This window comes from Salminus brasiliensis, chromosome 14, assembly GCF_030463535.1.
Source record: "Salminus brasiliensis chromosome 14, fSalBra1.hap2, whole genome shotgun sequence".
Lineage (NCBI taxonomy): Eukaryota > Metazoa > Chordata > Actinopteri > Characiformes > Bryconidae > Salminus > Salminus brasiliensis.
In genome coordinates, this window is record NC_132891.1 from 8,967,322 (window position 1) to 8,990,317 (window position 22,996).

General features: G+C 40.4%; 2 protein-coding genes across 3 annotated transcripts in view; both read right to left on the minus strand.

Annotated features, from left to right (window-relative positions):
• ctnnbip1 (catenin, beta interacting protein 1) overlaps positions 1-15,262 on the minus strand; it is a 29,716-nt gene extending 14,454 nt beyond the window's left edge. Inside the window, exons 1-3 of the mRNA XM_072696838.1 lie at positions 15,121-15,262; positions 2,329-2,446; positions 2,138-2,228 (exon numbers count right to left, since the gene is read on the minus strand). Coding sequence (XP_072552939.1) covers positions 2,138-2,228; positions 2,329-2,424 — 187 coding nt within the window. The 5' untranslated portion in view covers positions 2,425-2,446; positions 15,121-15,262. The remainder of the gene's footprint in view (positions 1-2,137; positions 2,229-2,328; positions 2,447-15,120) is intronic.
• A 1,496-nt stretch (positions 15,263-16,758) lies between these two features.
• Positions 16,759-22,996, minus strand: part of pik3cd (phosphatidylinositol-4,5-bisphosphate 3-kinase, catalytic subunit delta) — a 30,286-nt gene continuing 24,048 nt past the window's right edge. For both annotated transcript variants that reach the window (XM_072696434.1, XM_072696433.1), the window contains exons 20-23: positions 22,527-22,650; positions 20,801-20,946; positions 18,724-18,856; positions 16,759-18,464 (exon numbers count right to left, since the gene is read on the minus strand). In XM_072696434.1, coding sequence (XP_072552535.1) covers positions 18,330-18,464; positions 18,724-18,856; positions 20,801-20,946; positions 22,527-22,650 — 538 coding nt within the window. In that variant the 3' untranslated portion in view covers positions 16,759-18,329. The remainder of the gene's footprint in view (positions 18,465-18,723; positions 18,857-20,800; positions 20,947-22,526; positions 22,651-22,996) is intronic.

The following is a 22,996-nucleotide window of genomic DNA, read 5'->3' on the forward strand; positions in this document are numbered from 1 at the left end:
CATATAAAATTATATCAGAAAAGAAAATAATTGTGATGTTTTGACACGTACACAAAATGCACCAGTAAAACTATTTAAAAACCTGTCAAAATTCTCTCCTACACCAAATACAGTGCTTTTATATACATTTACTGCAGTATGCTCAATTAGACAGGACTAATTACACTACAGTGTTTTTGAGCACTGACAATATCCATGCCAAAAAAATGAAAAAGCATACAGTTTCTGTCAGGCAAAAACCTTCTATATTTAATTAAATCCAATGCCTGTACATCACTTGCTGCAGTCCATTCAACAAACAGGATTAATTACACTCTTTGTAATAAAATCTGCAGTTGGTCAGTACTTTTTGAGTATTGCTGAGATCAACAGCAATCTTGGAAAAAGCATATTGTTGCTGTGAAGCAACAACCTTGAATATTGTATTTAATTCAAATATATTTATATAGAGCTTTTCACAATACATGTCACAAAACAGCTTTACAGAGATCCGGGTCCAAGCCTCTCTTGAGCAAACCAAAGGTGACAGTGGCAAGGAAAAACTCTCTCATATTAAGAGGAAAAAACCTTGAGATGAACCAAGACTCCAAGGAAACCTACCCTCTTCTGGTCGACACTGGATAGCCCAACAAGAATAACTATATAGAAAGAGTGAGATAAAGAGCTATGGCTGATGTTACAGCAAGCAATGAGTAATGAGAATGTGAGTGAGTGTAGGACACATTTGCAGTGTTAATGTGAAAGTCCACACAGATTAAATGGTCATATGCACAGCTATGCCGTCTCTAGAGTGGTGTGAATAAATCAATTTGAGACTATGGCAGTTGTCCTCTCTCGTGTCAGAATTTCCTGATGAATGGACCAATAGAAATGACGGATACAAAAGTGTTGCGCAATTTGTCAAGATACACCAATATAAAAGTTTCATTGTCCACCTATAAGGTTAGTATATTCCTGCACAGTAATATATATACACTATATACTGTATAGTATATACACTGAATACAGACAATGTTCCTTGTTTACTGTAACAAAGGTTAACGTGGATTAAAATACTAGCTTAAGCAAATGGAATCCAGGCTAATACCCTAGTTATCCAAGTGCTTGCACAGACATCAAGTAAAAGCTAGCATATTGTGTTGAGTACTGCTGTAGAGCAAAAACTGATGTGAAATGCACATTTATATCCACCTTACTCATGCGAGTGCATTATTTATGAAGATCTTTCTAAAAAGAGCACAGTGTTGACATCCTTGCTTATGAACAGCTAGGCGAGTATGCATATTTCATGAGCTTTAAAGCGTGCGTTAGCAGCTACTCCATGGGCCCTGTGTTCTGGGCTCAAAACAGCATTTATCTCCAAAGTGCAATGAAATTAAAAAGAGCATTTCAAGCATCATAAACCTGTTCCCTTTTGTAATGAAAGTGTGAAAACAGATGGGCCTAGTTAACACACTCACATTTCAGACACTGGCAGAGCATCACAGAGGAATGCCAAGAGAATAGAGAGCCAGAGAGAATATGCAATGGATAGTAACTGCAGACAGCAGGGACTGGATAACCAGGTGAAGCTGATTTAGCATGACGCTTGGTAGAGACCAGCAGCGCTAATGGCTGCAGTGGACTGCCTGTTTAGATTGTGCCCTTGACTGACAGCAACCTGTTCCAGTCCTCCATTTCTACTGCTTTGGTGCCCCCTGGTGTTCAATAGATGTAGCAACCATGCAAGAGGATGGGTAGCTTCAATGTTCAGATATCGATGCAAAAGAAATTTGAATAGCTTAGTTTGCTTATTTGCTATAACTAGTGTTAGTGTTAATAAGTAATATATCTGATATAATGGTATATATGGTAATATTTTCTGACCATCTATTGCTCTCTTACTAAATAATATATTCCCTTTCATATCTCACACAGTGTTGAGTGAGTAAATAAATGTGTGACACAATAAAAGCATTATCTGAACAGTCACTCTAATACAAATAGTCTGAATACTAATATGCTAAAAGCCCCCTAAAACACTCCCTACTCCTTTTCACCCATCTTTAAACTGTGCAGATCCACATCCTAAGACCATGCGAGTGAACAGCAGGGGTGTGTGTTGCTGTAGGTCTAGAAGCAGTGAATATTCCCTTACCCTGGTCAATGTTGTGCTGTGGGAGCTGGCTCATCTGACTGTGCACCACGCCTGCATAGTTCCGCAGGAACGCTTCCTCGTTCGGCGTCAGCTGCAAGGGTGGGGACAGAGATAATATAAATAAATACATAACCCAGCCAAATGTACAAGCCACAGTGAGGCATAAAGACAGATGCTTAGTTTTCACTTACGTTTGATCCCATCTTCTTCAACATGAGGAGCACCCGCACCTTCTGCTGAATGTACATCTCCTCAGGAGACTTCCCAGGGGCCTCCTCACGGTTCATCCCCCCTGCTCCTGAAGCGCCGCTGACAAACACAAAGCATATTAACAGTTAAGGCTGCACAAAATGGACTAAATAGCCTGCTATGAGCCACTGCCATTAACATGTATTATAATTTATACTGCAATAAATGTTAATACATGAAATGCAATTGTTAGACTTAAATTGTTGTCAATTTTACAAATTACTCAACTGTTCTAGATCTGTGAGAGAAACCAAAATAAACCTGATTTGACCCGTATCTAAATCATCACCCAAAGCTCTGCCCTGATGCTCTTTTCTGTTGTAAATAATTATAACATTGTTGTACAGATTATTAAAATTAAAACATAAAATTGTCCTGAATAATCTAAATACTGCAGTATTTGTTCATCACATTGGAATCTGTTTCTGTAATTGTTATCCAAGAGCTTCGTCTTTTTTTTTTCGCCTTCAACTTTCTGCTGACTCAATAACTGCTGTTATTGGGGGGACCAACTCAATATTAATGCCTATGGATCCAAAATGGGATGCCATAAAAGCTCCTGCATGTGTAGGTGTCCCAATACTTTTGTCCATACAGCGTATATTGTTGCTGAGACAAACATTGTGTCTTCAAAACGCCTAAATCACTGGAGAAAGAAAAAAGCTTTTTAGCTTTCAATAGAAGTCAATGTAAGGAGTATTTTAGAGCATCTCTGTTGGTCCATTCATCAAGAAAATGGGACACAAGACAACTGCTAGACTCACATCATGTCAAAAAGTCTAAATGGCAAAAATGGAGATGTTTTTGTGGGATTTTACCAATAGAAACACCCAACATATGCTAAGCTTGTAAATAAAATAGTGTTCGGGCCAACCCTAAGGACCCTAAGTAGATATAGTGTGAATCTTTTAATTGAATCTTAAAAAAAAAGTGCACAGTCACAATCCCTATGAACAAACGGTCAGCCTAAACTGAATGCATAATGCACAAGATCTTTTCACAGAGTTGGATGCTGCAGAACAACTCTTCTAATCATCTGAAGCCCTTCATCAGTGCATCTCCCGAGACAGAGAAGACACTCACACACACACACACACACACACACACACACACACACACACACACACACACACACACACACACACACACACACACACACACACAGAGAGAGAAAGAGAGCGAGCAGCGTGCAATCATGATGGAAGTCGTGGTGCACTTGAAGTCACGGTGCAGGTTGGCAGAGCCATATAAATCGGGCTCATCCATATTTAATGCTAGGGTTCTCTGAGCTCTTTGCCTTGGCTGCTCTCGGCTGCTCTCACTCACTAATGACCTATTTCTAGAGCTAGGCTCCCCGCGCAGCACTTTTAAGGACAGATGCAGAGCGCGAGTGCACGGAAGGACGCAAATTACAGAAAAAGGGATTGGTTCCTGCGTGACAGGCGATACGTCCCACAGCCAATGTTCTTGTCAGCGTTCATTTACAGCACACTGCAGGTTTCTCCATACTCCACTCTTGGGTCTAGGCAGCAAAACATATTTCCCAGTTAATCAAATAATGGCATGGCAAACAAAAAAGGCAGCCTACAGTAATGTTCCTGACGAGCCAACAACATGAAGACAAGAGTAAGAAACGGTGAGGTTACGGGGATAAAAGATAGTGGAGGGATGGGGAGAACGCTGCGCAGTATCAAATTGCTTTATTTTGGTTTTTAGAAAAATCTGAGTGAATCCCTTTGGAGCCCCCTGTCCTGTGATGTCTCACACACTCTTATCTGTACAAAGGCTCTCTAATGCACGTTGACAGCACGTTTGATGTGGGGTTATGTTTAATTGAAAAGCTGGCACATCCCCCACCCAATTGCATGACATGGAACACAAAGGCGCTGAGACACAGTTTGTCTGGCCGCTGAGTGACGCTTTGTCATACGTCCTAATCACAGAGTTTAGTCTGGATATTTTAATGGCCTTCGTTTTTTTCCCCCCTCACGTTCCTTGAGGCATACCATGTAGCCGTCCATCAAAACGACACTCTTTGTGCTTGCGCTTTGCACTTGAGACATAAATATGTGATCAAAAACGGGATGCAGCCAAATTGAAAAATCCCCCAAATCCCCTGAAAAATAACAGGCTGCTTCTGATGCTCTGCATCAGGAAGTCACCAAAGGGCACGGCGTCAAAAGGACTTCACGGCATTCACGCTCTCATCTCTGGCATTTCATAGGCAGGAGTGGGGGATGATGAGTACTAGGATGGGGGAGGGAGGAGGGAGAGAGGGGGGAGAGAGGGGGAGAGAGGGGGAGAGATGAAAGACAGAGACGGATCAGCACGTCAGTTGTGCAGCTCTGTGACACTGGGCACACACCTTCAGGGGGAGGCATCTCTTCAGTGAGATTCTGTCTCTCTCTCCTTTTTCTTCTGCTCATTTGATCATGGTTGGGCTCGGCCCCACAGTCGAGTGAGACAGGCCCGACAGCAGGCTGAGTCTCAGTCTCAGTGAGTGATGCAGCACTGTGTGCTGAAAACACGAGAGCTCACTGCCGTTTCACACCCAGACACAACCTCATACCCCTGCTGTTACCTCACATACCTCACCTTCAGCTGCTGTGGCCTTCTGAAAGCACACCATGCTGCCTGATATTTGACAAATTAAGATATGAAGGAAACAACATTGAGTTGTTAAGGTTTGGAAAGTGCACTTTTACAAAAACAGGTTCCGAAGTAAAGTAACGGTTGTATGTAGAAAACAGGGATGCATGAAAATATTGATACACTTGAGTATTGTGATGTTTTGCAATACTGCATTGATTCTCAAACACTGTCAGTTTTTAATAAACATTTTTCATGCGAGGATGTTTGGCACACAGTGGCTCATTCCCTGACTGCTAGTTAGCAGCGCTGTACTGTCTTCTTATCCCACTGTTCAATTTAAATGATAAGTTTACTTTTTATGCACCCAGATTTTAAGAAAATGATAGTTTGTCTTTTATACTACGACAGTTTTTCCTAAAGTTTGAAAAAAACTGCAACATAATAAAATAAAGAAATTATTGCAAATTTGTCACCTTATGTACAGTATCGCTATATATTAGGGATGTCCCGATTAGGTTATTTTGCCCCAGATCCGATCCAAGACTCTTACTGAGTATCAGCTGATACCGATTCGATCTGTGTGTTTGTATAATTAATATATCAGTTTGTATAATGAGAGATTCTGGACTAATTGATATAGTTTAGTCAAGACTTTTCTTAAAATGACTGTTTTATATTGTTTAATATCTTATAATCCAGTCTATAATCCAGACTCTCCTCCCTGACCACCCCTGACCTCAGCTCCTTCCAGCGTTAGCCTCCACCCAGTTCTGAATGTGCTCTTCAGTGCTGGTTTAAAAACAGAGAAAGGTGTGCAGACTCTTAACTCGTTTATTTACCTTCTGAGAATGTTTGCAATGCTGCTGGCTGGGCAATGATGTCTGTTAATGGTGCCTTAAGGCCACCAGAAGGCGCTCTAAAGACTGTGATTAAAAAGACTGTAGGTGTAAATTCCTACTAAGATGCTGCAATTACTTTCTGTGGGTTTTAGCTTGCAAACACAAAAGCTAAAATAAAACAAGACAAAAAGGAAACATCTATTTTACTTCTGGAGTCAAAAATAATTCTATCAGTTACACAGAAGAAACACTGTTAAAATCAGACTGTGAACCACTGAAACCAACATTTATGAACTCATTGTATGCAACCAACTTTCTTCAAAAAACAGCCCCTTCACTGTTCGAAAACAAAAGAGTGTAAGAAGCAGCGAGAGTGTGAGAAGCCTTATAAAATCTATTCCAGCACAAACCCTGATAAAATCTATCCCAGTATAAATCCCAATAAAATGTTAACCCAGCTTATGCTGCTTGGGGTCTAAACCTTAGGAATGAAAAATCCATTAGTGAACAAACTGTGATGTTAGCATCTTAAAAGCATGCAAACTCTCAGTGCAGACCAAGCCTAATCCCTCCTTATCCTCGGCTCTAGTCTTCCTTGTGTTATCGTTGGCAGCTGAACCTGGGCCCCTGAGACGAAGCCTATAGGACATAAGAGGGACTTTTCATGTCTGTTAAATCTCAGTTTACCCTGTTCAAAAGCACATACTCGGGCAACAATGGGTCACCAAAACCCTTTAACCCCTTAAACTACAGGCTTACGTATAAAACAGAGTATTGAGTAACTAACATAAACATGAGAATCTGAACTGTGCAACCCCAATAGGTCCTTAGGGGTTAAATTAACCCCTAGAAAGTGCATATCTTTACAAGAGTCACTGCACTCTGAACAAAAGACTAGAAAGGGGCTGACGCTTTTAAAACAAACAGCCACGGATGGGCGAAGTTGATAAAGCCTTATCTAGAGAGAATCACAGTAATGGGTTTAATGTACACTAGCGACATAACTATTAATTACATTGCTATTAAATGTGACCAATGATTTTGCAGTTTTATTCTAAAGGCTAAAAAAAACAACCAAAAATGGGCTTCATGGAACAGGAACAAGCCTGGTCTTTCACTGATTTCCACTTTACTGGACAAAAATATGAATTAGGAATCTAGGGATGCACCGATACCAACTCAGACTTAAATACTCAGTGGGTGGGTATACATCCTGATACTTATAGTGTTCCACTTTTTATAGGTTGTACTTATTTATATCTGAATCCATCTGTAAATGCACATTTGAAAAGTTTCAGAGTTATGACAAAATTTGCCACAATGCAGAAACAACTGCAGGTAGGAGAGCATAATCTATCTAAGCTCGACCAAACTTTTAATAGGTGTTTAAAATTCACATTTCAGAGCAGTAAACAAAAACGGCAGTTTAAAAACAAAAACTGCTCATGCAGCAAATTCACAAGTCCATGACTCTTCTGAACCAAACAACAACTCCATAAAATGTGCAAATGTAAAAGTTCTATTATATGTCTAATGGTAATAACTTTAGAACTGTCTTTTACTAGTTGTTTAAACATTTAATTGTATATGCAGTCTGCAAACAGAAATGTTCTATATTTAAAAAGTGGCAGTATCGGTATCTGTGTAACACTACTTCAATAAAAATAAACATTAATCTAACTTCTTAATATAATATTAATATAAATAATACATTCATAATGAATTATAGAAATGCTCCATGTTTTGCCTGATGGCAAAGATGGGCCTTAGGTGCCTAAAACCTCTGCACAGGACTGAATCTAACACTATGTGTCAAAAAATGTATGTAAATGCCTCAATGTCAATCAGACTCAGGGTAAATGTAAAAGATCTGTACAGCACTTAAATACACATCATCATCATGCAAACTGCCAACTCATCATTGTGGATTCACAGAGTTCAATTTTAATCAGTGTCTCTTTAATCTAGTAATCAGGTTTAATCACATAATCATGACAGCCCTGATGCAGCCCTGAGGCTCCCTGTGCTTTAACTCGGGGTTCAGCTAAGGGCTGAATAAGGTGTTACATTAGGGATAACACTAAAATTTGTGTTTGACCCACCTGTCCTAACTTAACCCTGCTGTTTTCTGTTGATCAAGACTGAAAGAAGCTGGTAATTAAAGATAAACAATCAGCTTGGCAAAGTTAATCAGACACAGGCACAACCACAGTCCCCAGACTGGCTGTACAGAGCCGGAGTACAGCGGATAAACAAACATGCCGGTGTTTATGAGCTTGTCAGGAGAAAGCAAATTTTAAGAGAGACATGATTATCTAAACAGAGGTGCTGCTGCTTGCTTAGCACAGAGCCGCTCTCAATGCTCTATGGCATCGGGAATTCAGAGGATTACAGTCAGTGCAATCTGATAGGGCCTCGCATGTGACAGGGTCATGGAGGTCACAGACCACCAGTCAACTTCTTCTACAGTATACTGGTATGCTCACTTCAGCATATGGCAAAAGCATGCAGTGCCGTCAACAAGCGATTACTCAAACTGATGCTTGACTGACTGATAAGATGCCTCACCGCAATCAAAACACAGTCAAAAATAAACCAATAAAATGCTAAATAAAATATTTAGTGTAGAAAGTTTAGAAGGTGTAGAAGCAGAAGCGTAGAAGGTTTGCGTTTACTAGAATAGGAATCTACTCAAACAGCAATACACATTTATTGAAAATGAATTAATCAGTGTATTCAGACACATGAGGACGTGACAAAAAGCAAAGAAGTAAGAGTATTAGAGTATGTCACATTTCAGCTATTGCCATCATGAAATCATTGGTTCCTGACAGACTTATTTATGGAGGACTATTCACCAATCTAACCAAGTCTACATAAGCAAGGGGACCTTCAGGGGGAACTTTCCACAGCCACTTGATCAAGCCTTGCTTCAATGCATGCAGTGCACTGATTCAGTAAGAAAATGCTAAGGGGGGGATAACAACCACATATCCTGAAAAGCTAATCATATCCTCGGAGTGAATCTGTCAACAGCCATCCCATCCTCGCCAGCATTTCCACCCCTCCTGCTCTCCTGGAACAGCTGGGGAGAAGCAGGAATGGGCTTACAGGAATAGGGTCATTACAGGGGTCCAACTGGCCAGTCAGTCACTTATAGAGAAATATAGAGAAGACATATAAGACATATTAAGAAGACATATAAAATGAAATACAAATAAACAAAAAGATCTAAGAAATAACAATATGCTGTGGAAAATCTGATTATAACCAAAAGTTCCTTGTTCAATCACTTAGTAGTAGGGGACACCAATTATGGTTTTCCAAGGCCAGGTTAAAAATGTTATTTCTTTATAACACCACAAAACGATGGGGCAGATTTTTTTACCTTTCGGCCTAAGGCTCAGACTATATACACTACATACTAGCTCAGTTCCAGTACTTTGGATTAGCCAAAGTCACAATATAAATAATACTATTTAAAGGTAAAGGATAAAGGTGCACGTATTCGTCACTGTACAGTGTGGACTGTACAGCGAAATGTGTCCTCCGCATTTAACCCATCTGGTAGTGAACACACACTCACACACACACACACACACACACGTGTTAGGGGCAGTGAGTACACACACACACCCAGAGCGGTGGGCAGCCAACTCCAGCGCCCGGGGAGCAGAGAGGGTAAAGGGCCTTGCTCAAGGGCCCAACAGTGGCAGCTTGCCGAGCCCGGGAATCGAACCCACAACCCTGTTATCGATATCCCGGCGCTCTAACCGCTGAGCCACCACTGCCCCCTATTTGCTCTTCACTGGGTCAAACATTTCAATTGTTTAAACAAAACAAAAATTAAGAACAAAAATTGCCTGATTTAGGCAGATACCGAACCACTACTAAATACTTGAAGGGTTTTTAAAATTCTAAAAACAAATAAGTGTCCAGATTTGACAGCACATCCCAAATGAATAAAAATATTAAAAATGTCAATAAAAGTATCAGACGACTACAACAAACACAGAACATATACTCATCTTTTTTGCTGTGTGCAACAGATGTCAAAAGCTTTAATGTCTTTATGGGTATTATGAATCAATCCTATATCTGGTCAACTGGATTAGTGATATACAAAATACTGATTTTTAGTTTTTACATGGACATGAACAGATAAAGATGTTTACATCCATGATGACTCAAAACAAGCTGGTAGAAAAATAAACAAAAACAAAAAACACTAGACCAAGTATTAATTAAATGCTATCTGATACTGTGATACACTTTGCAAGCATTAGGAAGCAGAATGTACTAATGCACAAATCTGGAAGTGTGCAGAACCGCACAGAGGAGCTGTAAATGTAAAAAGAAAAAAAAATAACCTAAGAAAAAGCCCTGGTTTGAGACACTGACAAATGCTGTTGAAAACAATGCAAAGGAAGCACCAGCTGGAATAAGCTTCAGCCTAACTGCGTCATGTTTGCTGATGGATTTTACAGCGAACCTCACTTCGTATTTACGGGACGAAAAAAAACAAAACAATGGCTGCTGTATTTGGCAACAATAGTGATGAAGCGGATGGTGCAGATATGATTGATAAGTAGGTCATGAAGATTTGATAGCAGTAAATGAAGTCTGACCCACAAGAGGTATGTATTAATCCTATTTACCTGGGCAAATATTACATGAACCTCTGCATTACACTTCACATCCATTTGCTTAGAAATGACTTCTGTTCAGTGTTAAAATGTATAAATATAATAAAAAAGGGAATGGTGTATCCTAAAGTTAAACAGCACAGTCTTTGTAAGCTGTATAACAAACAATGTGTACTGTGTCTACAAGCTACGAGCAGATGTAATAGTTTGTCATACTAGAGTGAGTTTTGAGGCTTGCTACACGCCCAGGTTATTCTGAAGCTGGAATTAAAAATCATTGGGAGTAACTGCTATACACGAAGGCCTGTCTTGCACTGGAGTGCTTGTCATGAATTACAATACAAAAGCTACTGCAGTGGGATGGTTCCCTTGGGAGCACACTGCCGATGCTGAGAGAGCTACAGCTCCTCAACATAATAAAGCTGTGCTGTGAACGACCGGGATTGGAGACAGAAATAGCACAACAAAATCTAAATAAAAATCAATATGCTTTTCCTCACACAGTAAGTAAGACTACTCAACTCAACTAGCCAGAACCACTCAAACACACACGCGTACTTACATACATGCACACCCTAAAGTGTCTGCAGTCAATTTGGCTCTAGAAGACTAAGGGAGCACAATGCAAATAAACAGAAACTCAACAATACGGCTCAAAAGACTGCAGTAGATCAGATGATAAATTATTAGATAAACTGTATTTTAAATAATAAGAGGCTATGAACCTCAAACACCACTGTCTCCTCATTAAAACGAAAATTCGGCATGATCAAAACACAGCTTAAAACTTTCCAATTCCAAAACCTCAAAACTGTTATGTAACAGTCCGGGCTCATTTTATTACCGCCCCCAAATATAGCAAATGAACATCTTCTCTTCATCTGTCCACTCACACAAAAATAAACTAGACCACCGCTAACCACACATGCCACACAAACAAGCACCAGTCAGGGAAGCTAGGCTAAAAGGCTAAAAGCCAACACTACACAATCTCGGCAGCTAGTTAAATGCAGACTGCCCCTAGAGGCCCCGGAGAGGACAGCAAGGCTACCTGGTAAGACTCTTAATTACAGTGTTCTTCCTACCATGCCAAAAACAAAGACATGCTCTCCGGCTCCTGGGAGCCGGTGCGGTACTGTTAACCAACCAATCAGAGCAAGACCCTCCTTTTAATAACACCATATAAGAAATGTATGTGATTCACTCTACAGCAAAATTAACAAGGTGGTTGTTAAACTGGGCTTGTAGGCATTTTTCACCACAACCAAAGTCACATACTTTGGTACACACACACCACACTTTGACTTGAACACAATCAGTATTGAAATACTCAACAAATGCAAGCTATGCCTTTTCTGGTCAGCAACAAAAGACCTTAAGAATGACACCAGCGATTCACTATTTAAACCTCAGAGAGCTGCTGCAGTCTATAGTAAACAGTCTAAGGTTAAGAAAAATATGAGAAAAAGATAATTGCTCATTTTCCATATTGGTCAGGCCCTAGTCTTTGCTAAAAACATGAATCAGCACTAAAGCAAAAGGAACGATAATTAATAGGGCTGCGGTAATTTCTAGCATTTTACATTTGAATTTGCTGTGGTAAACAAGGTTATTTCCGTTCCATAACCATAAAAACCTTTCCTCCGTCTCTTTGGTCAGAGCCAACTGCTCCAAGCTGCTTTCCACTTGGCTACTGTGAGGACTGGATCACACGCTGTCGCAGCCTCTGTCTCACATAAGTAGCATAGCCGTACAATCCAGTACAATCTAATCCAGCCAACCCAGGCATTAGTGCAAATGTCAGGTTTGTTAAGACATGCTTTTAGCATATAGCAATCTCCCTCAGGAATCATAGTACTCAATTAATCATGCTGTACTAATGACTGTAATAATCAGTGCCACTCAGTACGGGCTGAAAAAATGGCAAATTTATTTCTGGCCACCAACCTCATAGCGTACACACGATGATACACAGCTAAATTAACCTACATTCAGCTCGCCATAAGCTGTTTTCCTCAAAGGCTATGGCCAGGCCTTGATCATGAAACAGCACCCCTAAAGGCATAAAGAGCGTCCGAGCTGCGCCTGACCGACAGAAATTGGGGTGGAATGGACGGAGCTTCACAGAGGGGGGCTCTACCCCCAGTGCACAAAACGTGTTGGAGCCTGGCAGGGGGTCTGAGCCAGGCCTAAGCCTGCTGCTCAGAGGCAGCTGATGATCCACCCTTGGGACATGAAGGCTAAGGCACTGCATGAGCTGCACCTGCCCCCAGAAAGGGTGGGCGATTAAGCAAAAAAATAAAACATCACTACTTTTTTTTTTTTTTTACTTTTTATTGTACTTTTAATTTTTTTTATATTTGGAAGAAATATATCAATATACTGTATAAAAAGTATTGAGATACCTGCATGACCTTTTTTTGCATTCCATTTATGAAATCCACAGGATATTAATATGAAGCTGGTCCCCCTTTGCAGCTCTAATAGCCTTTCTGGAACTAAGTTACTGAGATTATTGAGTCAGCAGAGCGTTGGGTGACTTATGCACTATGCACCTCAGCGCTCGGTGGTCTGCTATTGCATGGCTGTTAAATAATACCACACAGTTGATGGTGAAATATCTAGAAAGAAAGAAATTTCACCAGCTGACTTGTTGTTGAGGCGATGGCTCCCATTACAGAACCATGCTGGGATTCAGTGAGCTCTTTACAACCACCCATTCTTTCACTAATGTGTATAAAGGCAGACTGCATGGCTTGGGGCTTGATTTTACACACACATGGCAATGGCTCTGAACGAAACATAGTGTCTATACAGTGTATGTGTAAAATAGTCAGAATTGTGGCAACATCCATCAGGATACAGCAGACCAACACCTTAGTCTTACCAGTCTAACTACCAACATTGTGGGTCTGGGTTTCAATACACACAACATAAAATACTGGTTGAACTATCTGCAACATCTGAGGGTCTCTTATTTAGCATCTTGTGTGGACATCTATAGCAACCAGGTCTCTGTCAGAGTAAAGTGGGAGAAAAAGGGAGGAGCTAGTGTTAAGTGCTTCTCAAAAGACTGATCTTTTCATTTAAATCAATAATAAATTGTACAGGTTGTGATTATAGGAGTGTATTTGATTTGAAACTGCAATCAAAAACGGTCTTGTTATAGAACCTCTACTTGTCTAGGCTGAACCTAGCTGTCTGGGTTATACTTACATACATATATAAACACTTGTATGTGTGTGTGTATATATATGTATGTATGTATACCCCATATATATGATCATGCATCATTTTTACCCATGTTGGCCTTACTTATAGCCAATTAACATTAACATCTATACACATATTCAGACCCCCCCCCCAATTAACACTTCAGGTGTATCTCTGAATCCCTCAATCATATCCAATCCCATTCCACCCCTCCTGCCCACCCCTAATCGGGGAATGTGCAGGCCTAAGGAGTTCCAGCTTCATTTCCAAGTTCACACAAGTGTCTGGCTCTGCTCTGCCCAGTGAGCCCTGAAACCACCGGCACACTCCCAGCAAGCGCCCTGAAGTGGGCAGGCTGCCCGCTGCTATCAGATTCATAGCAGAATGTGAACTACACTGTAGGCTGACAGTTGGAGGACTGAGGCATGTTGTATTCACAATGAGTTAAGGGTGTGGGAAGCCAAAAATAGACCATCATCAGCAGTAAGGCACAATATGGCAAGAGGCTGAAAGTATTGCACTGTGCTGTAAGACTCCCAATTCATACAGATAGTCCAAATCTAATGCCTGATCATTCATGTATAACCAGACGATCCAGATGCAGGTGTCGGAGCATTTGGGTGTATGAAGTCTTCCTCAGTTTTGGCTGAAAACAAGGTTCTCAGATGAAACTCTGCATTAAAAAATGGCATAATCAAAAGCAGTATAATCAGACAATCTGTACACTGTCTGATCTCAGAGCATTTAGGTGTGGCATATCACCACAAGCTTCTCGGGTGTGTAGGCAGGGATTAACTGTATATAATTGTAATAATTGGGTTAAAATAACGGATTAACACCAGGTCCGTCTGTGCAGGTCCAACCCAGACCTGTTTAAACAGCCTCCCAGTGGATGGCAGATGTTTCAGGAGACTGAAATCTTCATCAATCACGCCTTAAAACAACACAGCTGTTAATATTAATATATTATAGATATTAATAAACAGTTAAAGGGGGAAACAGAGCCACTGTACGCTCATGTGTGCTCCAGGAGCTGCTAGCTGTGGGCTAACACAGGCTGGAGACTCAGAGAGCCAGCTTCAGCTCCGGCTCCGGCTTCAGCTCCGGCTCCGGCTCCAGTCTCTGCAGACACCCAAACTCGCCCATACAAACATGTTTATAATGAAAACAGACCGACTGCGGCAGCAACAAGACCCCCATTTCCACGCCGGTGTGTAAGCCCGGGGTACCCTTTTAAAAGCCTGCGGGGTAGCGGGGAGGGTATCGTTTATACGCCAGCTGTGGGCGCCGGGGTTTCTAACAAAGCCCTGAATGAAGTTCCCACAATCCAGGCGCTAAGGCTAACGCTAGCTAAAGCAGCTAGCTAACTCAAACAGAGAGCCGGAGCCGAGGAGCCGAGGGAAACACAGCTCACCCCAACGCCTCACACACTTCTCTCACTCACCTCTCCTGGTCCAGGGTTTTTTCTCTCGTTTTTTCGCTTGTGTTTTGTTTGAATGCGGAGTTGTTTCTAAGGAAGCGTCCTGTTCCGGGGTCACATCCCGACAGTGTGTGGAGCTGCAGAGGGAGCGGAGTAGGCGGCTCAAACCGCCTCGCCGCCAGAGGGCGCCGACGCTGCACACACCGGGGGGGGAAGGGCAACAACAACAACCGAGACCACGGTCTGGGGATGCTGATGCTACTGCTACTGCTACTGCTACTGCTTAGTGCTGGGTTACAGTAGTTTTGTAGGCTGTGTATGCTTTATTTCTGTATAATTTCCATTTGACATGAAGTTGGTGTTGTTGCTTTTCACGTTTTAATAACCTAAAACTGGTGGAGAAAAGAATGGATTCAATGAAATCCAAATTATAGAAGTAAACATCATACCTGTAAAACAATAAAAATAATAAAAATAATAAAAATAAAAAAGGATGGCTTCTACAGCAGAATGCAGATCCTAAACATACCTCAAAATCCACACTGGGCCACCTCAAGAGGTTCAAGCTGCAGGTTTTGCCATGTCCCTCTCAGCTCCCCCGACCTAAACATCACCTAAACACCCAACACCCAAACTTTGGCTTTGGCCTCTTTTTTTACCTTTTTATTCACTAATGAAACTTTGAAATATGAAACTAAAAAAGTTTTATTGGCTAAAATTATCAAGAGAAGCATCAGTTTTCCTTTTGGAAAGCATCTTTAAGCAATAATCTTAGTCTTGATTAGCCAATCACAGTAACAGATAGTTTGAGCATGGGTGTCCAAACATTTGCATGCCACTATATAGGTAATTCTGGCTTCTTTAATAATCACCACATGAAATAAATAATTGGTCAAATTAGCTCCTATATAAAGTTATTTTGACCAATAAAATACTCTCTTCATATTTAATATAAATTTGTAAATCTGTTGTGATCAATGACTGCCTGAAGACTGCAACCCACAGGCCTCAGTAGGAGCTCATTTTCCCTGCTGGTGCTCTGCTAGTAAAGTATCCCTTTCCCGTTTTTATCCTTGTTTTTATAAAGTAAAAAGTGTAATCAATGGCATTTGGAGAGGCACATTGACTTGGACAGTCTAGAACATTGGACTTGTGGCCCTATTTATACTGTATGGGGTCATTTTGCAGCTGCAAGACGAAGCACCATCCAGTGATGGATCTGAGCAGTTAGGATGCCAGCTGTCACGCATTACCACTAATCTAATTGTAATTAAATTGTAATTGTATTGTTTTTAAAGCAAATCTCGGGGGTGTTGCTCAAAGCAGGATTTCTCAGCTGAGTTAGCTGTAACACCACAATGTGTTGCATTGATGAAAAGGTTCTTAACAAATTTAAAAGCACTCACACATGTTACAAATATGGTTCCTTTTGGACCCAAAAGTGGTTCCTCTATGGCATTGTTTAAAGTAAACGCTCATACTTCTGTCAGTTCAAGCATTATTCGCAGTGTAAACTGGTACTCATACTAAGAAACGACTCCAGATGCAAACGCCACATCTAAAATCAACCTTTTGTTAATTCCCAGGCTGCCAGTGTAGCGCACAGAATAACAAAAATAAGCAAAAGTGGGGTTTATGAAACACCACACAAACACTCAGCCATGAAAGTTTGTCTGGATTCCTTTATGACATTCAAAGCATTTGTTTAACAAACTATGCGCTGTACATCTAGCAACACCTTGCACACAAGGATTGCACAGAGAATACCACATTTGTTTAAAAAAAACAAACAAACAAAAAAAAACAACAGAAAAAAACTTATTGGCACATACTAAAAGAGTGACTGCTGACTTCCTTTAACCCTTTGAGGGAGAACTGAGGGTGAAGTAATTGCTACGTGGGTGAATGAAAGGTTTACATTTGTAACCGTTACACATTTTTGTAACAATTTGACTTTGAAGTCCCTCAGTTTTACCATAGTTCTTAGTATAAAGACGTGATTACAAGGCTTATAAGAATCATATCAAGACATTATTCTTAGTCTGAATATTTCAAGGATTTTGATTGGATTTGTTGGCATGGACCAACTCCCCTTCCACATTGTTAACATACCAACTCTTAACTGCGAAAAGCAGTCAAACAAAAGTCGTATAAGCAGAATAGAGCAAAAGTGACAAACACTGAGTGGCATTCATTAAAGTCATTGGCTTCATCCTTATATATAGTAGTATATCATTTCAGAACCAATAGAAATAAAGAATAAGGAACAGAAGAACAAGATTTACAACCAAAATACCCAATGTACACATCTGCACTTAAATATAGAAGGAAAAGGACCAGGACTGCTCTATTTCATACAAAACGCATTCTAAAACAACTGGAACCTAAAAGTGTTTGAGTGCAGTTACTCTTGAACATAGGCACATTTTGTTTACAAGTGCAACTGGTTAAAAAAAAAACAAAAAAACATTTAAAATAAGACAAATCAGTATCTTTCACCTCACCCTGAAGTTTACCCAAGAGGTAGATCAATTCAACTGATCTGTTTTCATGGAGTGCACACATCCCCAGTGAAGCATTGAACAGCGCTGGCCCGGCCAACAGGCCCTAAAGTTTTCAGCTCCTAATAAATGCCTGGCATTTCATTTTCACAGGCCAAGAACATCTTATAAAAAAAAAAAAGACCACACCACACTTTCAGGCTCATTTCTGCTTTCCTGCGACATAAACATAATCTCATCTGCACGGATACGAATAATCTCATGAATTTCTTTTGAACACATAATTAAAAATAACCGGAAATACTGCTCCAAACCTTAAATAGCAAATACAAGACACAAAAAAGGAATATTTACAACCCAAACATTCAAGTACAAATATAGATAAAGTAAAGGTTTAAAAACGAATGTAAACTCTACGAAACACTGCCTGTGTTTCTGTTCTCTGGCCAGTAGTCAATCTGTTCTGTACAACTAGAAGTCATAAATACATAAATGCTTTCCCCAGTGCCTTAAACAGTGATAAAGCATCAGATCAGTAACAGCGTTTATTTAAATTAGCGGCAAACCAATCGCTGCGTTTTGATGAATCTGTGGCTTGTTGGTTGTGAGACAGAGCAAAATGAAACAGACAGAGATAGATGGAGCAATGTCCACTCTTCCAGAAGCGTCATCAGTTCAAATCCTGCCTTACAAACACGGATTCAGAGAAGCTCCTCCTGGACACGTCGCCATTCATCTGTTGTCCTTGGCAACAGTGTGCACCATCCAGTTCACCTTGGTCTTCCAGCTCTCTCGCAGAGCTTCGTTGAACTTCACTTTGAAATTCTTCAGCGCCTCCTCCTCAGATTTGCCCAGTGCTAAGGAGTCCTTTAAGAATGGGGGGAAAAACTCAGTCAGTTCCACTGACGTTGCACCGCTACCATTTAATCCTCACACTTAGCCAACCTATTCACATAGCCATCTGTTTCTCATGATGGCTGAGAAGAACCTTCAAATGAATCATCTCTCCTCGAGGTCTGTTCTTGTACATTTCTAAACTCTGAGTAAATGTCAAACATCTCCTAAAGTTCTTTCCTTTTGGACATCTTTGGTCTGTATTTTATGAAAGGCCTTCAGTGCTTCTTACCTTTAAGTACTGAATGTCTTTGGAGGAGCTCAGCTCAGGAAGCCCCGCAGCTCTCATCAAGGCAAACAGGTTCACAAACAGGGTTCCGTTCCGACACAGGATCTTATATGCTTGTTCGCAGCATTCACGGAAGCTGTGGAAAACACACACAAACACACACACACACACACACACACACACACACACACACACACACACACACACACACACACACTTATTTGCAGGAAAAATCAGCATGCTACACATGATTCTCATTTGTTGATTCTTCCTAAATCCTAAAAATAAACGAGAGAAGACTATCTGCTAGATTTTGGACCATTGCTGTGGCGGTTTGATTGCATCCAGTTTCAAGAGCGTTATGCGTTATTAAGGTCAGGATGTTGGATGATCGCCACTCCACCTCATCCCCAACTCCCCAACTCATCCTCCCAAAGTACTGGATGGAGCCCCAACCATCATTCCAGAGAACACAGTTCCACTGCTCCACAGCTCAACACTGAGGCGGCTTTATACCCCTCTAGCCCACTCCTGACATTTGGCATGGTGCCATTAGGTTCATGTTCATGGGCTTTAAAGAGTACTATTTTTAAATTCTTGTTTTAGGTTGATTTTATCTACTAAAAGGGTTTTATTCCTTTGACAGATAATATTGCCTTTTTCAAGATGTAACCGCTAATTCAGCTGTTCAGCTTTTGTCAAGAAATACTGTTTAAAACATGGAAAACTATCCTCTAGTGCAATAACACTTTTTTTAGCGTGTTCAGTTAATAAAGCCATTTAAAACAAGTAAAAAAAAAAGTTAGAAATAAGTTAATAATAGAAATTAGAAAAGTAGAAGTAAATATATAACTATTTTGCAGTCTGAAACTGTGCAGTCTTGTTTTTGTAGGGATTGGTGTGTATAATTTACTAAGTATAATTTACATTAATCACAGATAATATTTATTTATAGATATTATTATTATGGTATTGTTGTGCTTTCTGCCTCTTAACAGTATATTCCTATCCTAGTGATAGCAGATACAAGGAAGAGCAATGCCAACACAATAAGCCATTATCAGCAGAAGAGAGGGAATACCACTGCAGAGCATTTCACCATTGTGAAGAACACAGCGGGATGCCACCCATAATACCAAACGGGTCATTTAGCTTTACCTAACACTGCTTACTATTCTGCTTTGCCTGCCTCAGTCGTAATGACATCTAGAAACAAGATCAGTCTAATGGTCTGTCCAGTTCACAGGGAAAGAAAGAGACGTGTGGGAACTAAAACATTAAAGCAATAGTTTAGTGGGGAAAGACCTTCCTCTTATCCCTTAAATGTAGTCTTGAATTGGACAACGGCTCATGTAGCAAACAGCCAATGGAAGCTTACACCATACCAAATAGCATTGTACAACTGCACACCTAAATCACAACACACTCATTCTCAGACTAACTTTCTGATACTGTATTACCCCCCCTGCTGAAAAATCCAACTCAAGATCTGCTTTTGCTGGTATTTGGTTTCAAGTGGTTTAAACTGGTCTTTGATGGTCAGGATGGTTAAAAAGCTGCTCATCCAGGAATAACATATGGTTGTAAGCAAGCTGGTTAAGCTGGTTGACAAGCTTGATCATGCTGTTCTATATAACCACATTTAGCAAACCAGCTTAAACAGCTTGGCTAGCTTAAGATGACCAGGCTGTTTTTCAGTAAGGTCATGATTATCTGTTAAATAGGTAGATTTGTACATAGGTACAAAAGTGCTAATGCTAATTTGTTGGTTATAATCTAGAACATTTGTTAGCTACATCAGCCTTGTAGCTCCAGTGCAAAACTAAAGAAGCAAACCTACTGACTGACCACTTCTGAGGTTAGAGAAAGTTTTATATTTAGCCAAGCTACTGCTTTACGTCCAGGTTATGCCTATTTACTTCACCAAGCTGTTCACCAAGAATGACATGATCCACTGGAAATCCCACATTGCTAACGCGGTGACGCGGTGCAATGGTGGAGTCTGAAACAGAGGCCGATGCTAGATGGAGGAGGCTGTGTAACTGAAATTGTACTGTAGCTAATCTGTTCATGTACTGACCGTTCAAACTTCTCACTGTTGTTGGTCCGTCCTTCTTGAATCACATGGACAAAATCATACGTAAGAATGAAAGGCACACGTTCTCTGTTGATCCCAAATTTCGCCTTGAAGTTCCCCAGGAAATGCCCAAAATCTATATGGAATAACTACACAAGACAGAAAGAGATACAGAAAGTCAGAAAACAGTCCCTACATTTAAGGTTTTGACATAATGTGAATCTGGTTGTTGTTTTGTACACTGTATCAAAATCCCATGATGAATGGACCAATAGAAAAGCTCCAAAATGACCCATAAATAATAATAATATAATGATTTTTAAATTGACTTCCATTAAAAAAAAAGTATGAAGGTTTTCCCCTTCTCCTGTAAAGTAGCTATTTTGGAGATATACAGATTTTTCGCAGGGCATCAATAATATTCACATACTGTATAAACACAAATATCAGTCAGCACGTTGTTACTGTTCATTATGATTTAATGTAAGACTATGAATGACCTAATGAATGGTCTACACTGTAGTTGTCCACCAGGACGTGGACAGAACCTGTTGTCATACTGATGAAGCGCTTTGGTGTGTTCAAATCCTAATGCAGTTTCCCCCAATAAACACTAAACCATCATACTGTAATAGTGTTAGTGTTATTACTATTATTATTATTATTATTGTTATATGTAATTATTATGTAAAACAGCTTTGAAATGATCTGGGAAGACTTTACACTAGATATTGGAAAACTGCGGTCATAAGAGCATTAGTGAGGTCAGATACTGACGTTAAGAGTCACAAACACCACTCCAGCTGTTGATCTGTACCCCTCTAGCTGATGCTTGGCTTTGGGAACGGTGACCTCAGAGTCATGTGCAGTTCCTCCACACAGTCCCATTCTATTTGACAGGTTTTTGACCATTGCCACACAGCTTTATGGAATTATGAAAACCCTAAAAAATAAATTTGCCAAGAGTAAAAGTACTTTAAGTACGGCACGGCTTGACCTGCCATCCTTTAAGATCCACGGAAGACATGCTTTTCCCCTGGGTGTCCGAACTGCAGAGTCACTCGCTGTCTTCAAACGCTGACTGAAAACCCATCTCTTCCAAGAGTATTTGGGTGAGGTGTATTTGCATCTCCAAGAGTATTGTGGTCTCCATACTGACTTTTGAATTTAGTAGTATCTAAGCTTAGCAGTATCTTTTGGACTCTAGCTGATACAAACTAGCTAAGAATATTTTCTGAGTAAACACTGAAGCCCCTTTGTAAGTCACTCTGGATAAGAGCGTCTGCTAAATGCCTTAACTGTAAATGTAATGTAATGCAGCTTAAAACAGGACGTAGCTGAATTTACAAATTCAGGGGTGTGTGCAACCTATTGGACATATAGGGAAGAGTTCCCCAGACAGGGACTAAGTCTAGATATGGACTACACAGGATTTTAAATGGAGATTTTCCACTGAAACAACAACAGGAACATTGTGTGCTTTACTGCCCAGTTTAAAATCCCAACACAACCAGGCTATCCCCCCAAAAATGGCTGGCTGATACTAAACATGGTACTCAGCACTAAGATCTCTATCTCCATGAGGCAGGCTGGCAATATTAGCACTCTGATTCTACTCCGATCATCTAGTGCCTCCTAGTGGTGAGCAATATTACTGCAGAAACAATTGAACTCTTAACTTATTTGTCCTAGGGAACTAGTGGAGTCGTGTTAAGAATTTTCATCCTACCTGGCCGTTCTCCCTGATCATGATGTTGTCACTGTGGCGGTCTCCAATGCCCAGGACATATGTGGCTACACAGTAGCCTGCACAGGACAGCGTGAACTCCTCAATGGCCTTATCCAGTTTATCCCTGTTTTTGAAAAAAGGAGATCATTTTAAAAAGGATGTTGTTTTTGTCATTTCCTTTTAAACAGGTCTTTGTCTCTTACTGCTATATTTCTCTGTCTGCGTCTCTTTTGCCTATATGCACAGACAAACAGTCTCACACGTACACACAGATGCTGAGTCACAGGAAGCCTTCTTTCCCTTATCTGTTAAACATTTTCACAAGGTGCTGTGGTTGAATTTGCTTATTGTAAAAGATGAGACCTCATGGCTTACCCAAGAGACAATCTTTTAAAAAAGACACACGTTAATATTTAATGATGTCCCTTCTGTACTCTCTTACCCTCACTGCAGCCCATCAAACCACACTT